The 16,103-nt window shown below is 50.2% G+C and overlaps 1 protein-coding gene across 12 annotated transcripts; it reads right to left on the minus strand.

Annotated features, from left to right (window-relative positions):
* Positions 1–1,836: 1,836 nt before the first annotated feature.
* On the minus strand, positions 1,837–15,381 carry LOC112288141 (uncharacterized). Of its 12 annotated transcripts, none has more exons than XM_090254257.1 (11): positions 15,215–15,366; positions 14,920–15,054; positions 12,185–13,425; positions 10,345–11,245; positions 9,618–9,979; positions 8,380–9,071; positions 6,918–8,114; positions 6,020–6,347; positions 5,413–5,806; positions 4,121–5,312; positions 1,837–3,580 (listed from the first exon to the last, which is right to left on the minus strand). In XM_090254257.1, exons 4-11 carry the CDS (start codon positions 11,220–11,222, stop codon positions 2,381–2,383), a joined length of 6,243 nt encoding a protein of 2,080 aa, XP_090110383.1. In that variant the 5' UTR covers positions 11,223–11,245; positions 12,185–13,425; positions 14,920–15,054; positions 15,215–15,366; the 3' UTR covers positions 1,837–2,380. The 12 variants fall into 12 exon arrangements, with proteins under 12 accessions (XP_090110383.1, XP_090110381.1, XP_090110384.1 ...); XM_090254255.1 differs by having other exon boundaries at positions 12,185–13,575; XM_090254258.1 differs by adding an exon at positions 11,979–12,053 and having other exon boundaries at positions 12,185–15,054.
* Between the last annotated feature and the right edge of the window lie 722 nt (positions 15,382–16,103).

The following is a 16,103-nucleotide window of genomic DNA, read 5'->3' on the forward strand; positions in this document are numbered from 1 at the left end:
AAGAATTAATTTTTGTCTTTTTAAGGATATTTTTGCTGAAATCAACTCTCAATTCTTTTTTACATATGTCTATATCCATACATAATTGCAATGTTAAATATTTGATTTGCATTGATAGGATAATTATAATCTCTATACATCACAATTCTTGTATCTATGATGTTACTTAGAATATAGCATCAATGGGCAAGTAGTAGCTTATCTTCATTGCTCTTGCAATCATGCCATTTAAGCCAAGCTTCAATATATTCATACATATTATTAAACTCAGATGTATTTGAAGAAGATTCATATCCATAGTGTTTTGCTTCAAATATCCAAATCACCTTAATAAATGATTTTAGTTGTGGTGATTTTTAATTTGGATCAAAGGTAGGCTTCAATCTCTCTTGAGATGACTTATTGGAAGCACTCTAAAAGTTTAGAGTGTGTTATTTTTTACACAAGATCATTGAAAAATCAATTGTGCGAACCCACTTTAGCAACACTTGACTTTTATTACTCACAAGCAAAGAGATATATTCAAATTTTGAAGATATCTACTAATCTATTGTAGTAAGTTGATCCACCACTTCCTTGGGCAAAGTTGGATTCACTCGACTTGAGTTCTCTTTTTTATTTTCTTCAGTACTACCTCTTTGCCTTTGTTTGCTTAGTACATGGCACTTCATTCTTAGATCAGAGGTAGATAAGCAATATGAGTAGTATATCAGAAGGTGGTTATAATCTACTTGAATGTGTAATAATACCCCAATAACATGATTAGTCATATTAATTGTAAGTTTGTATAGAATGTTGGACATAATTGCAATGTAAAACATTTGATTTGCATTGATAGGATAATTATAATCTCTATCCACCACAACTCCCAGATGGTGCACTATATCTTATGTGATATTTTTGAGTATCTTTGGTACTCTCTTCAAGATAAACTTGATCACCATTTTCAAGCCTATTAGATGGTTGGGATTAAACTTGAATAACTATAAGTAAAAATGCATGTATCTCATTGAAAAAGATGTAGAGTATGCATCATGATTCTTTGTACAACTTTTTTGTTCTTAGTTATGATTAAGAAGAAGCCATATCCAAGATCCTTTCTTAACTCAATATCATATTATATCTCAGTTCTAAGTTGGCCAAGTAAGTCTTGGATTGCATACTATGGTTGATAAGGCCCTACAAAGTAAGCAATCACAACATCTTTTTATAAGTATTTCATTTCTTTTTTTTGCTTCATCTACATCAATCAAAACTTCTAAGATGCATTTTTATAATAAGAATGCAATACAACTACAAAAAAGACCATTTGGAAGTTGTTCACCAAGTATCATGCACATAGGGTGAATAGGCATGAACGTACTAAGATTTGTAATAACCCAACCTAATTCTCATCCTACTTACTCATTCATCAAATTGTTTCTACTTTTTGGCCATCTTCCAAACAAGTGGGCTCTAATGGTGCATGTACCAAGATTGCTACATACAATGTCATTATAAAAAATGCAAAATTAATGAAGACAAAAGATGGAATATGTATGAACTTATATTAGGCTTGAATTGCAAACTAATCTACAACATTCATTAAAAGTATGTGTGGATGTAGCACAAGGTGAATGATTATTTATACAACAAGAGAAAAGCATAAATTTACAAAGAAGTAGATGATCCATCTAAATTTATAAACAAAGCCCCTTAAACTCTCTTTCCCAGCTTCTCAGAAACAACGAACCCACAACTTTAAATATACAAATAAAAACACAAACCACAAACACAATAGAAACCACAGCCGAAATCGCCAAAATAAACCCTACCAAGCGCACAGAAAGCAGCAGCTACGGCAGTAGCCAAATGAGCATAGATTAAATAATGGGTGATGGGGGACATTCGCCGCATTCCTTCAAAATTCTGTTTCGTGTACAACTACCTAAACTTACCCCCACAACCTGACTCTAACCAATCTTTACAATGTAATCCCTCGCTCAGAGGAAATTTAGAAGTCACATCACAGCTGCACAAACTGCTGCAACTTTCTGTACAATCTTCAGGACCCCTTCTTCCGATCGAATCTGCACACGTCCCAATCCACGTATACCAACATTTGTAATCCAATTCCGACCTGTGCTTGGACGTCTGCGGCTCCCACAAAGCGCTTCACAAGATCATCCCCGTAACGCCAGCCTAGCTTCCAGCTCAAGAACCGCACAAAGCCGTTTACGACTCTCTTCAAGCTGATCCCAAGACCAACTCTTCAACACAATGCTTTGGGTGAGGGATGCTGCCTCCAGCCTCCACGCTCTGAAAATTACAATCACGCCACCCTAAGCTGCGCGAGGGGCTCTCACATGAGTATTGACTGACGATGCCATCCGATTGCCCACTATGCGTCATCGTCAGCAAGGCCCGCATTCTCACTCGAAGTCATCGATGCCGGGTTCCCTGCCAAACCTCTCGTGGCGCCAATCTCGCCCTCGGGGGCTTCCAAAGCCTCATTCCCAAGCCGGTCGCCGTTCACAACTTCACCGTGAGTTTCATGTGTCGCACGAGTCACAGATGTTTCGCCTTCCTTGTGAAGCCGGCCTTCACCTACATCAGTTTCAGCCGTTTCCAACACAATACTCGCCTTCAGGAATTCTCCTGCCAACGCATCAAACAAAGGCATGGCTGGCCCTGCCTCGCTTTGCTCCTCACTCTGGCCCTTCTCAGGCACTGACACGGCACCAGCTTCCACGACTGAGCTTTTCGGCGGAGGGGTATTCCTGCGACTCCTTCGCAACACCTGTTGGCTGGAACTACCTTGACACTTCTTTTCCTCCACCGAGGCCCCACTTTGCCCTCCACCCAAACTTTTCTCCCCTTCCCACTCATCCTTCCCTTCCTGCTCTTCTCTAATTTTATCCTTCTCCAAAGAAATCCTCACGACTTCCTCGAGAACACTGCCTGGGGTCCCAATGCGACTTGCACGATACATCTTGCGACGGGAGATTCGCCTCCCCGCTCTCTCTTCCACGTCGCTTCCTAATCGCAATTCATCTCTACCTCCCTTTTCCCGATTCCCCTGCTCCGAAGTCTTCCAATCTTCGGCACCTCCACCACGCTCGCCACTGCACAGCTTCGACCCCGCACTAGGCTTCTCAGACGACTTTACATCACCACTACGACCAGGAATACCACCACTACACGCGTTCTCGCCACTGTTGCCCTTCTTCAAAACAATGTCCAAACAATCATCCTTGAACCACTTGGACTTGCTCCAAATTCCGCCCATCTGGCTTGGCTTCGAAGGCGAATTACCGGGTGAACCTCGCTCTTCCTCTTCATCCTCCACGGCTTCAGCCATGTCACCGTCTACTGGAGCTTCTGCATCTTCCACCTCCTCCTTTCGGCTAGCAACCGGACTAGAAGAACGTGAATCTCCTCCATCTTCCTCTTCCTCTTCGCCATCCTCCTCTGCTTCTTTCGCTTTGCTGCGGTTCATCAGAACTGCGTTGTTTCCGATCACCTTAACAGTTCTTCTCAGCGTCTCAATTTCTTCAGGTAAGTTCAACTTAGCTTCCTCCCCAAACTGCCCAAACGCCACCTACGCACCACATCCACAAATCCAACATCCACGTTTACGCACAAGGACACATGAGATTCTGGACGCACACCATACGAAACCTTCTGGCTGTCGAAACCCAATATCCACCCCCTTCTCTAATTGCAACATAGATTCCCCCCATGCATCATCACTTCCACAGAGGCTTCTCAACACTCAGTGTTCTTGGAAGCGCTGGCTTGCTTCGGTATCTGGGATTCTCCAAAGAGGAACTTCCAGTACCTCGGAACCTCCATCACTAGAGGCTATAAGGCACGAGAATCCCAGGACTGGCAAGGGCGCCCCCGGTATTGGAGAGCCGCTTTTTAGGGGTGAGGTTCTACGAGAAGAATCCAGCATGCAATCCAACTTGGCAACCTGCATCTTTTCCGAGCTTCGTGTCCACACACTTCCAAGTAGGTGCTTCTATTTTCAAGTGAACGTAACAACGACTCCTTTGCTCCACAAAACCCACGTGACACGAGAGGAAGCATCCTCATGCAAAACTCCTGCACACACCACTAGCAACACGCGGCACATTACCTGGTCATGAGCTCGGGCAGCCTCCTCCGCAGTCAAAAATGTGCCCAGATACGTATGCTTCTTGGTTGCGGGATTGTAATATATCGACTGGAACTTGTGTCCATTGCAATACACGCCTCTGAAGTCCGCCCGCCGCGTCATGTTTCCTCGCCGACTCGCCTTCTTGTTCATAGATGCCCGCGCAAACGTTCCTTTCTTCGACCGCATGGATCTCACTGACGCCTTCTGCGACTGCTCCGCAACCGCCACGTCATCCTCATCCGAACCACCTTCTTCGACATCCTGCCCGACAGGCGAACCCGTGTTTCCTGCATCACCAGGCTTGCTGTGCTTCCCTGTCATGGTCTTGCTCTTCAAACCACTGTCGTACTTCGTACTCCACGACTCGCCGTCGCCGTCCCCATCCCCATCGCCATCGCCTTCATCCCTCCCAGACGCTTCCGAGTTGCCCGAATCCATGGTGGCTGCTTCACGAGCACCCGCTCGACGGGCGGCATCTACTGAACTAAACACGCCCACAGAATGATAATCCTGCGCCTTGGGGTCGTAGCACATCGCCTCAAAGTCTCCCGCATCTGTCAGCTGGATAACCACTTTCTTGATCGGCTGTTTGGCTTTGATTTTTGCATGAAATGCTTCCGGAAAGTTCAGAGGGGCTGTCGCACCACGCTTTCGGTAGGCTACTTCATCGTAAGCATGAGCTGCCTCTTCGGGTGTGTCGTATATCCCGATATAAATATGCTTCTTTGTCCTGGGGACGTAGATTTTCGCCTTGAACCGTCCGCTTGGAGTTGCTTGCACTCCCATAAAGTTCCGCTGCGATCTTCGCTTCCCAGACCCCTTCGCCGAGCTCTTCCCCGCTGATCGAGACCGCGCGGGCTGCTGCTCCTCGTCACGTGCAGGGGCGCACTTTGACTTCGACAACGGCGGCTTCTTGCGACCTTGTCCGCCTCTCTCCTCCCCGTTTTTACCCTTTGCTTCGTCCTCCTCCCCTTGAAATTTCCTCTCCCTCCGCGACCTTGATGGATTCGGAGTTGTTTCTTTTGGTGAAGTAGCCGGGCTCTTCTCTGCGCTGGGAATCGTAGAGGAGCTGTCCGACTTCCTCCCAACCTTGTCCAGCATGGCCCTCCGCTTTGATGTTGTCTTGTACACTCGCGCGTAGTCAGATTCCACAAAGCTATCCGCAAAGGCTCTGCAAATATACAATGCAAAAATCACCATCTGCCACAAAACCAAAACGCCTTCCGCACATCCTGAGCAATAAAACAAAACCTCCAGACTTTGACACTAACCTGTGTATGTTGCTTTTCCGTGAAGCTCTATGACCTGCTTGATTTCCTTGACCAACCATGCCGGATTCCTGCTTCACACCGTCGCTGTCCTTTCCGTCCTCTTTTGTAGTAGAACAGGCCTCTTGACCAGATGCTCCACCATTTGCCTTGCCCTTCGCGCTAGGGGCACGTCGCCTCTTCACGGCTGTACTTACCTCCTTCGCTTCCTCCACTTTCTGCTTCTTGAGTTTCAGAGCCTCTTTCTCCGACTCCATTTCCGATTTCTGGAACTCCACAGATTTCCGCTTCGCCTTGTGAGACGCCGTTTCGGCAGCCTCGCCCCCCAACTTCTCATGCCCTGAGCTTATGCTGCTTCTAGGTGCTTTCGCTGCACCGCCCTTCTTGTTTGAAGCTGCTGCATGTGCACATGCATTCGCTGTCAGTATCGCGCCTCACATGCATGTGCACACAACCCATATACTTGTGCCCCAAGTACTTCAACCCGCACTTCCAGCACCACATCGCTTCAAACGCCTCAGCTCAAAAGGCGCAACACTAGCTGACATGCACAAGCCCATGCGCAACCATCCCAACATCCAAAGACCAACACGACCAGCTTGGAGTAAACCTGGAGAATTTGTCGAGGCTTTCGCAGGCACCTGCTTCTCACCTTTCAACGCATCTTCCTCATCCGTCTCCATCGCATTACTCCCGTCAAAAGCCTTCAATTCCGAACCCTCCAACCTTGGCATCGGTGCTTTGCATTTCAAAGATTTCACTTTATTCGACTCTGACTTCTCCTCACTATCCGGCACCTTCCGCTTCAGAACTTTCCTTGTGTCCGTATCCGACTTGCTTTGCGAAGCCAGTCGTATCTTTTTAAACGACTGCGCAATATCTTCAGCCTTCGACTTCTTCTTACTACCTCCTCCACCCGCCTTCGTATTCCTCATGGCCTGCAACCACCACACGGGTGACACCATATCCTTAAATACACACCGCACTGTTCTGTACAGAATCGCCACTGCCCAAGACAGCCCCCTTCTAATCCGTTAAGCTATCAGAATCACCATCCGGGACCCCTCCTCCTATGACCCTCGCCATGCACCCAAACCATGTGTGCGATTTAACAAATGTGTACCGCTATGCAATCCCACGTGACAAACCCAGATGCATGCCCACCAAATCGGTCAAGTCTGCTACAAAATGCAACACCGCCCAACCAGGACATGCTGCCAACGAAGTTCAGTACCACGTGATTCACGCCCAAACTGATCACCACTACTTACAAGATCCGACTACGACACTCCTTTGCAACCACCAGGATGTCCGGAGACACTCACGACGAACACCACAGTGATCCGCGCCGGAGCAGTGCAACTATCGAATGATCTTTTAAACACCACATAACTACCATGATGCCACGGATGAAACCAAGTCTACCCAGTGGTCAAATGTGACTCGCAGTCACTCACAACGTCGTAACAGTTCCTTCCCCACGTGATTCTGCACAACAAGAGGTTCACCTGTATAGCTCTCATCTCGGGAAAGTTCAGAGTGGACATGGATCCCAGATCCAGAGCTTTCTGATCGCGTGCACGGGCAGCCTCCAGCATGGAACTGTACATTCCTACATATATTTTCTTCCTCATCGTGCGGTCATAAATCGTGGCTTCGAATCTTCCTGACTGAGACTTGCGCACCCCTGTCAACCGAAACTCGGGGTCCGCTTTCCCGAGCTCCAACAGCTGCTGTTTCTCCTCTTCGTTCAGTTCTGCACAAACGAATGGCTCCGCGGACTTTTCCCTACCCCCGACGTCCTCCTCCATTTTCACCCGCAACCCTGAGGCAGAATCCAGTCCCAGCTCCGCATCTGATGGGCCATCCGACTCTTCGTCCGAGTCCCCGGAATCCGTTCCAGCCACACCTGACCCTGCACCTGCTCCCTGCTCTTTCGATTCATTCTTACAAGAATCCGGCCCTTCCTCCATCTCCATCCCTTCATGCCTGATCGCGAAATTGCTCAACAATAACAGCCGATCCGGTCCTGACGTGCCTTCATCCAGCCTTTCCTCTGGCCACCTCAACCCGCCCAAGTCCTCGCCCTTCTTCGAACTCCCTCCACGACCTGTCACCTTCTGCGACTGTTTACGCCTCGAACTTTCCTTTGCCACCCCCCTTGTGACTTTCAAATGCCCGCTTGGCGTCCGACCAGGACCCTCGGATGCACTGCGCAGTGCTTGCACATTTTCCTTGCCATTCGTTCCAAAACCACCTAACAAGTTCAAGGTTTCCACAGGACTACCAAAACCATCCATCTTGTTCCCCGCCCCCATGCCATCGCCACTACCAAGGTTCGACTGCACGATCCCAAGTGTCACAACTCCTGCCTCCCCATCTTTCTTCTTCATGTTCAATGCTGAGCGCATTCTCGCGCCCGACCCATCACTCGCATTATCTTCTTCCATAGAAGTCGAAGACGACCCCATAGCAAAAGGAGAACTCATCCCGAAGTCGAATTCAGAACCCTGCACAAAGTTCGTCACTGCACTCTTACCCCGGAAAATTCTCGCGGCGTCATCATATGCCCGAGCCGCGGCTTCCTCCGTAGTGAATGTACCCAGCCACAACCGCTTTCCCTCTGGCGTACGAATCTCAGCCCCATAGGCTCCCCACGGTCGCTTCCTCACTCCAACGAATCGCGAGAAGAACACCCTTCGCCCCTGCACACAAGCATCCAACCTCTTCACCTTAACGTATCAACTGCAAACACCCAAACCATGCGTACAACAACCGAATCTACAACCGACTATTCAGCTGGCCACTGGACACACTCGTCACTCGGTTCGCTCTTCTCTATACCTCACAAACCATGTCTCTGTCCAACCCCTTATCCACGTTCCTCCTCGCACCGTTTCAGGCACTCGTCATAAGCTCACACTCCAATCCTACAATCCAGCAGCAAACGTGGACCTGAGTAACACCTACCTGGCCTCGACCCATAGAAGAGCTGTCTCTCGGGGTCTGCACCTTAGACTTGCGTTTGATAGCCAAACCAGGAATAGCTCGAGGCTCTCGAGGCCCACACCGCACTCCCATCGTGGCCATGTCCAGGCCTCCAAAATCGACTGTCGGCAGGATACTCAGCTGGTCATATGACCTCTTCCCTTGTAGCATCCCTGGAACCTGCTGCAGACTGCACATCAAACCTACCCTGTTCAGCTCTACAGGCCCGATATCCACCAAGCACGGAACACTTGCTGCATCGTGTGCCCGCCGCTTTGCACACCCTCCGTTCATGAAAACCTGCCCTGGAGTGCTCGGCCGAATCAGCTTCTCATCATGTGGACTTCCGCTGCGATGGAACCCTCTAGCACCACCACTCAATCCCTGGTCTGTGCCCACCTTCCCCCCACTACTGGGCATCGTATACGGAAGAGAGATCCCGTGGCTGCTTAGCCGGTTCCCTAGCTGGGCACGGAAATTCTCCAGCTCGCTTGCGACCTTCGTGGAAGCAGGCCCAACCTTCAACTGCGCGATGGTCATCGAGGTGCCATCCTGATATCCACAACCGCTTGTCCTGCAACTCCCATTGTCTAAGTTGCATTCCACGCACACCTTCGTGCTGGATCCTTGTGCGCTGCCGAATCCTTTCCCATCCTCCTTCATCTGCAAGCCCCCTGCTCACACACCCAAACGACAGCGACCACCACCTTCAGACAAAGAAAACCACCAACGCTCGACTCCGAATCAAGTCTCCCCAGGAAAGCCACAATACACAAACCGGCTGTCCACGTGGACTCCTCTACCCAGGGTGATCACCACGTCTACTGCTTCGCAAATTCCAACTATTTGATTCCCAACGACACACACAATGCACAACCCATTCTAACTTTGAGTTCATTCAGAGAACAGGATCAGCCTTTCCGGTGGAACGCAATCTCGCCCCGAATCGATTTCGTTTCCGCCACAGATACATAAAACACACAAAATGGAAAAACCAGGCCACTGTACTACCCGAACTAAATCGCGAGTACCCGGAAAATACTCTGCTCAACATTCTAGGAAATCATGCAGAAGAGGTCACACTGACAATCCCACAGCGACGTGACTGAGCTCAATAAATTGTTACGCCCACCCACCACCACTTCATGCGGCTTCACCTATTCGCCTCGCCTACCCCCACATTGCCAGTCAACGCATCTATGACAAAGAATATAACCGACCTTGCGCTCTCCTTACAGCCGGTTTCAAATTCGTGCGCGCAAACGGCACATCCCCGGGCTTCACATCGCCGTGCACATGTGCGCCTACCTTCTTCCCGCTTATAGATCTCTGAAACATCGACGCCCCATATTCCTCCTTCACAGACCCACTTCCACATGATGGTGGAACCACTGATACGTGGTTCACCACAACTGAAGCCCAAAGCTTTGGAGGCGCTACTATCTCCATCTGATGTGCAACTGCAGCTGCCACCACCAGCACCGAGAATTCCCCCAAAAGAGGACGCTCCATGGCTTGCTGGTTCTTCAGTGTCACAGGATTTATGGTAAACCCCTTCACCTGCTTGTGCATTTGACAGAACCTGCAACATCCCACCAACACACGTCTCAGAAAAGCCCTTGCCACCCCACTCCATCTGCTGGGCTCGCCACCACCCCAAGCACAGCCACGAAAGCATCACGCTTCCACGCTTGAGGACTCGTCCCTCATCAACCGATAGTGCCTACTTTCCAAAACCAACTCCTTCGTTCATTACAACTTCCAGAGAAGGTTGTACTTGAGCACCGTATTCAGTAACCTCATCAACACAAACTGGACACCCCAGGCCATTTTGCAACTGATGAAGACACCCGAGTTGCTTTATGCTAAAATCCATGTGTAGTATGAGCAGCTGGATATCTATCGCGGGTCCCCCTCTCTATCTCTCTCTCTCTCTCGCTCTCTCACCTGGTATTCTCGGACTTCAGTGACACAGGAAAACGGCAGCGCTCCCGGCTAGGAAACTCCGCGAAGTCACACTGCTTGTATGGGGCGGAAGGATCCTCCAGAATGTGCCACAGACACAGCTTGTATCCCTGAAGGCAATACTGAGAGCAACTCTGCCTCGACGAATGGCACATGTGCTCCGATCGCGCCTTTGTGCTGCTCCCATTAGCTTGCGGGGTTCTCCCTGGAAGTCGACATAAATTTGTCGAAGCCAGAGGGTCTGAACATCCCGCAGCCGAAGTCAAATTGGACAGAGCTGCTGGAATCCGCCGATGCCCCGCTGAAGTGAGTGGCAAACCAGGTGGATACAGGGACAAGCTTGCCGGTAAGGGTGGCACCCCCGCAGATGGCACCAGGATACTTGGCGACGGAGTCAAAAGGTTCGGGGTCAAGCCCATAACCCCTGCCGCAGGAGGAAGCGACCGATATGCCACGGGAAGCGTCCCTGGAAGTGCAGGACTGGATTCCGGTTTACAGCTCTCGTACGGCACCCTCTGCCCTGGACCAATGGCGGTAGCGATCTGACTCACCATCGCCGGGCTCGGAAATTCCAAAATCCTTTGCCCAGCCAACACTGGTGCGCCAACTCCCGAGTGGACTTTTTGCCTCCACACAGCAGTTCTTGCACGTGAAGGCAGCAGGTTGCTTCCAACCGGACTGGTGCTCACAGATGGACTCACCGGAAAACTCTCGTTCTCAATTCTGACCTTCAAATCTGGCTCTACCAACTCCAACTTGCTGCTCAATAGCTTCACTTCAGCGTCACCACGCTGGACTGCACATGCTGTCTCAACCTCAACTGGCTCACTCTCGCTCGGCTTCTCGATGGTGGTGTCCATCTCTAGCCGTGTGGTGCGGCCACCTGTAGGGACATTCTCCCATCAGCTACTGATTTGCATCCATACATGACTCACGGAACAGTCTGCCCATACCATCCCCGAGCTCTGCCCTACAGTACCATACAAATCTGTCCGGAATGCACACCGGAACGACCCGATGCCCACACCATACTTCAAAATCCTTCGCGGAGTGTCAACGTTCTACATAAACCGAGTGCCACCACAAGCCCATTGCTCGACGACCCGTTTATACCACTTACAACGCACACCAGCGTACCGTATCAGAACCTCGACTTCAAGCTACCAATGCATGTGCTTCTGCGGGAGATCACAACGGGTGCAACAAAACATTCCAGATGGAGCATTTGCACGTTGATGAGTCCAAGGGCCAACCCAACACTGACGCTACTGCCGCCCTCGGCAGTAACTTTGATGCATGCCCCACACTCATGCCATAATGAACCAATCCGCTTTTCGCTTGCACTTCCTACTCAATCTAAATAATCCGCCCACCTCTCTCTCCACTCTCCAACCATCTGGTGTACACATCGACGTCGCAAGCATCAGGATGCTTCCCTCCCAGTTCCTCCGCCCCACTCCGACATTCTACTCGTTCTGTGCAGCATAACGCCACGACACTCACCAGACAACATATCTGTTGTGTATTCTACACCCTCACGACAAAAGACCCACGTTGCAATCGCCGGTCTGGATATGAACTGCCACCACGAAGTGACTATCCACCTCGTAGCTCACCATATCGAACCGACCGTTCGACGAAGATGTATCGAATCCTCCGCCTCTACAACCAATACTGCATCCGCCCCTGTCCTGAAACAATGTGAACATCCTCAAGCATTGACAACAATCCATGCGTAGCCCTATGCCAGCCCTGGTTCATAACTCAGCCGTAGCTGCTACCAAGCACCTAGCTTCCAAAACATGTGGCCCCAGATGCGCACCTCTGCCTGTCTTCAATCCGACTCAGAGTTGACCCACGAGATTCACCACTCTGCCTCCTGCTATTGCCCAACGTGCCATCCTCAAGTCCTCCGTACCGTCGCCGCCAAGTTTTGATGCCGAGTTCCTCATCACATCCTCAATCGTGCCTCTCGGAATCCTCTCTCCAATGCCCTTCCCCTCCCACTCTTGCCATATGCACAAGTAATCCTCAACATCACATCACCTACGTTCACTGGACCATTGCTTACCCGCTAGCCACGAGATGAAGCATCCACACTCACCGACGCGTCGAACCAGCTTGAGTACCAAAAGAGCTGCACCACAACAACCCGAAGCCGTTCCCCCTTCGATCTCCAAACCCTAAAGGAAGACAACCACTGACATCTCAGGCTTGCCACAACCACGCATTTTCACTCTCGTCACACAATCGCAGCAATCGATGGATTGCACCACACATTGTTGCTCCTGCGATGCGCCGGGTCCGATCCTACATCGAAAGTTCCGTCATCAATCTGGCTCACTCCTCCCTCAATGCCTGTGCATCCAGGACGCGTACCCTCATTCACCTCCCCTTCTCGGGACTCAAACCTGCTTCTCACCACTCTGGATGCAGGTCTATCCTTCTCCTACACCATGACAAGCTACATTCTTGCAAGGCACTCCCAACGCTGCATCAGACGCGTGTATCCAAGAGCAGCCTAGAACCCGCACCATGCCCGCATCAAATTTGCCCGTCTCCGGATTGCTGTCCTGGCAACTGTGCAGGAACTCAATCATGCCTCATGACTTCTGTAAACACCACAAGCCATGCAACTCATAGAAACTGCGCGACATCACCCGGTTGCGAGGGATCCAAGCGCTGCTGACGTTGCCCCCTCAAATACAGCCCTCAAACAAACCCATTCCCTGCTGCAGCTGCCTTGACGCCCTGGGTCCTATGTCTACTGAACAGTCACGACCAGTGGCAGCACCCACGCCTTACTCAAACTTTCTCTTTCACCTGATACAGAGTCCGTAATAATGCAGCTGTTCCACCAGGTGGAATCCATTACAACCCCTTCGATTCGTGTCAACAGCTGCATTCTGCCGAGATCGACGGATACCTGTTCCAAGAAATGAGCCGGATCTAAAACCAGCCAACAGCTGATTCCTTCCCTAAGCTACTACGACACCTTGCCACAACCCACCCTGCACTCATTCCGCTTTTCCCCGATTCCTCCAACACCTGTTTCACGCCTTCCTGCACGCTCCAATCCACAATCCCCTTCCAGCACCGTGAGCCCACTTGTACCAAGACAATGCGCAAAATCCAACAGCCCTTCACATGTTCACCAGGTGCTCGTGGACTCATCAGTTCCAACTCAGTGCCCGTGTCGACTTATCACGGAAGCTGCCATACAACAGATTGTCCCCTCAAATCCAGTACAACCATTCCACACCATGAAGACAATACAGTCCTTCCAGCTCCTACCACACGTTCAACCTCCATCCTCTCAACGCGAGACGCTATCCCACAGCTACAATACTACGTGTCCATGAACCGTGAACAGCATAAGCATACAGTCGCAGTCACACAGATCTTAGCACCAGATGCAAACGCAACGCCTTGCCACTACGCGCTCCCCAATTCTGTGTCCGCCGGTGCACCACAAAGACCTGACGACGGGGGCGAATTTCGATCAAGCCCTGTGGGACCCATTCCAGTCTAAGGATATGCACTGATTTGGCACGACACAAAACCCCACCACATGCACGACCCAGAGATCAACACTCGAATATGCAATTCGGACCACTTGCCCACTGACCCGAATTGCAGGCCTTGAGCAGGCCGCACTCTCGCATGGGTCTTGCCATAACAATTCCAAGACCTAACCTCACCGCTACAGCTTCCGAGCTGTTCAACCCATGGCCACATGCACGAAGCTACAACGCATCGTCCTCTCTGCAGCTAATTTGTTGGGTTCTCACGAGGGTGAAAGAAAGAGCCCAATCACCACGGCCGAGGTGTACCCCCTTCCAAAGATTATGAGATTACGCCACGCACACACCACATCCCACCTACGGAATCTTCACTAGCAACACTACTGTCCTGGAAGAGTACCGAAACCGCGAAACAGGGGTGGTGGAAAGCAGGGTTAGGGCCAATTGGGGCGCTTCACGACGAAGAGTTACCAACGGAATCATGTAGACAGGCACGCCCAACGCAACCCAAGATCCACACCCGAGCAGTGTTGATTCCCCGAAATAAAGAGTTCGGCAGAATGAAGAGATGAAAAATAAATGGTGAAGGCAGATTGGGCAAGCGAGTCCGATGCATAGCTTGCGCCATTGCCGGTGCTGTGAATAATAGGTTACGCAGCGAATTGAAGTCAGCTTCTGGGGTCGGACATGGAGATTCGAAGCGGAACACGATGGGTCCGGAGAAGGACGGGGAAGATTTACCAGACCTGACACAAATGGTGCATAATTCTAGTTTTTGACCGCTACCAACGGCCGCGTTCGCGAGAATGACTCGTAGGCAGCGTGTAGGGTCGCGAGTGACAAACGGGCAAAACACAACATCGTAGGCACTAAGGCAAGGCATTAACAGAACCATCAGCAGTCAAAGCCCGTCAGCCGCCACCACCTTCACATGTGTACCTTATTGATTCCTCACCCTCACCCACACATGAACTCGAGATCTCTGTTGTTATAACCGATGACTTTTATCTCACAACATCACCTGCATCATCACCTGCATCATCCCCTGCATCGTGCCGTCTCGCCATGTCTCAAACCATTCGCGCACCTCCAGGTATTTCCCCGCATCAATAACACCACCCACGCGCAGTTCCACCCACCTGCCTGCCTGCCTGCCTGCCTGCCCAATCTGTTCCACGCCTATTACCACCACCTCTTTGCAGCCGCACGAAATCGCAAATCCCCAGTAAAGTTTCAAGTCTGGCGACACTACATTTATCGCGGTTAACGAAACTCTAACTCCTGGACTCACCCCCAACACAATCAATCCGGATGCGAAGACAACAAACCTCGCCAGTCGCGCCTGTCCGATGCTGGATCCACACACGAGGCACGATCCTAGCTCCCGCGCCGCACTCGGAAAGAGACCACCTTCAGCGGAAGCGGTAGTAGCTGGACGGCAAGAGCTCTGGCGTTGCTTGCTGCTGGTCTACCTCCGTCGTGTGTCGACAAAAGGGAATGGTTGGATTCTCGGCCAGACAGAGATACCACTAAACAAGACTAATGATAGAGGGAGGAGGGGGAACCTTGAGAGCTGCGGGCTTCGGCGATCCTCCGTCGGATTCTTCCACTTTTCGACCACCAGGTACGCCCCCACGTCGGCGATTCGACGAGAAGATGACGTTGTGGCGAAGTCCAATCGGCAGTTGCCAAAGCCTTCGTGGGATGGCGCCGTTAAGGGGCCAGATTCGTCACAGACTGCTGTGGCGACGCCGTGGCAGCGGTGGATGAGCCCCGTGGCGAGGTTTGACTCCAGAGTCGGACGTAGTCTCACTCCCTCGCCTATTCTTAGCATTGTTTCGTATTCCCATCTCTGTTTTGTTAACTTGAATTTGCCACATCGGATGTGCCCATTTTGAGTCTTTGCGGCTGCAAGTTGTGGAGTTCTGTGGCACACATTATTGGGTTTTTGTATAAATATGTGTATAGAAAGTTAATACAAATAAACACACTTAAGACAAGTAACCATTTTATGTTATAATTGTAAGTTTATATTTATATTTTCACAAATTGCAAGGTTGTAAGAATGAATATTTCTAGAAGATATAGTTCCATATAAGTTTTTGAATTTGTATGCAAGGAAGGCTTTGACATAATATCTAAAAAATAGCCACTCCTTGTCTACTAATATATATATATATATATATATATATTATACTCTTATTTATCAATTTATTT

The sequence above is a fragment of the Physcomitrium patens genome, chromosome 11 (assembly GCF_059467195.1).
Source record: "Physcomitrium patens ecotype Gransden chromosome 11, ASM5946719v1, whole genome shotgun sequence".
Classification (NCBI taxonomy): Eukaryota; Viridiplantae; Streptophyta; class Bryopsida; order Funariales; family Funariaceae; genus Physcomitrium; species Physcomitrium patens.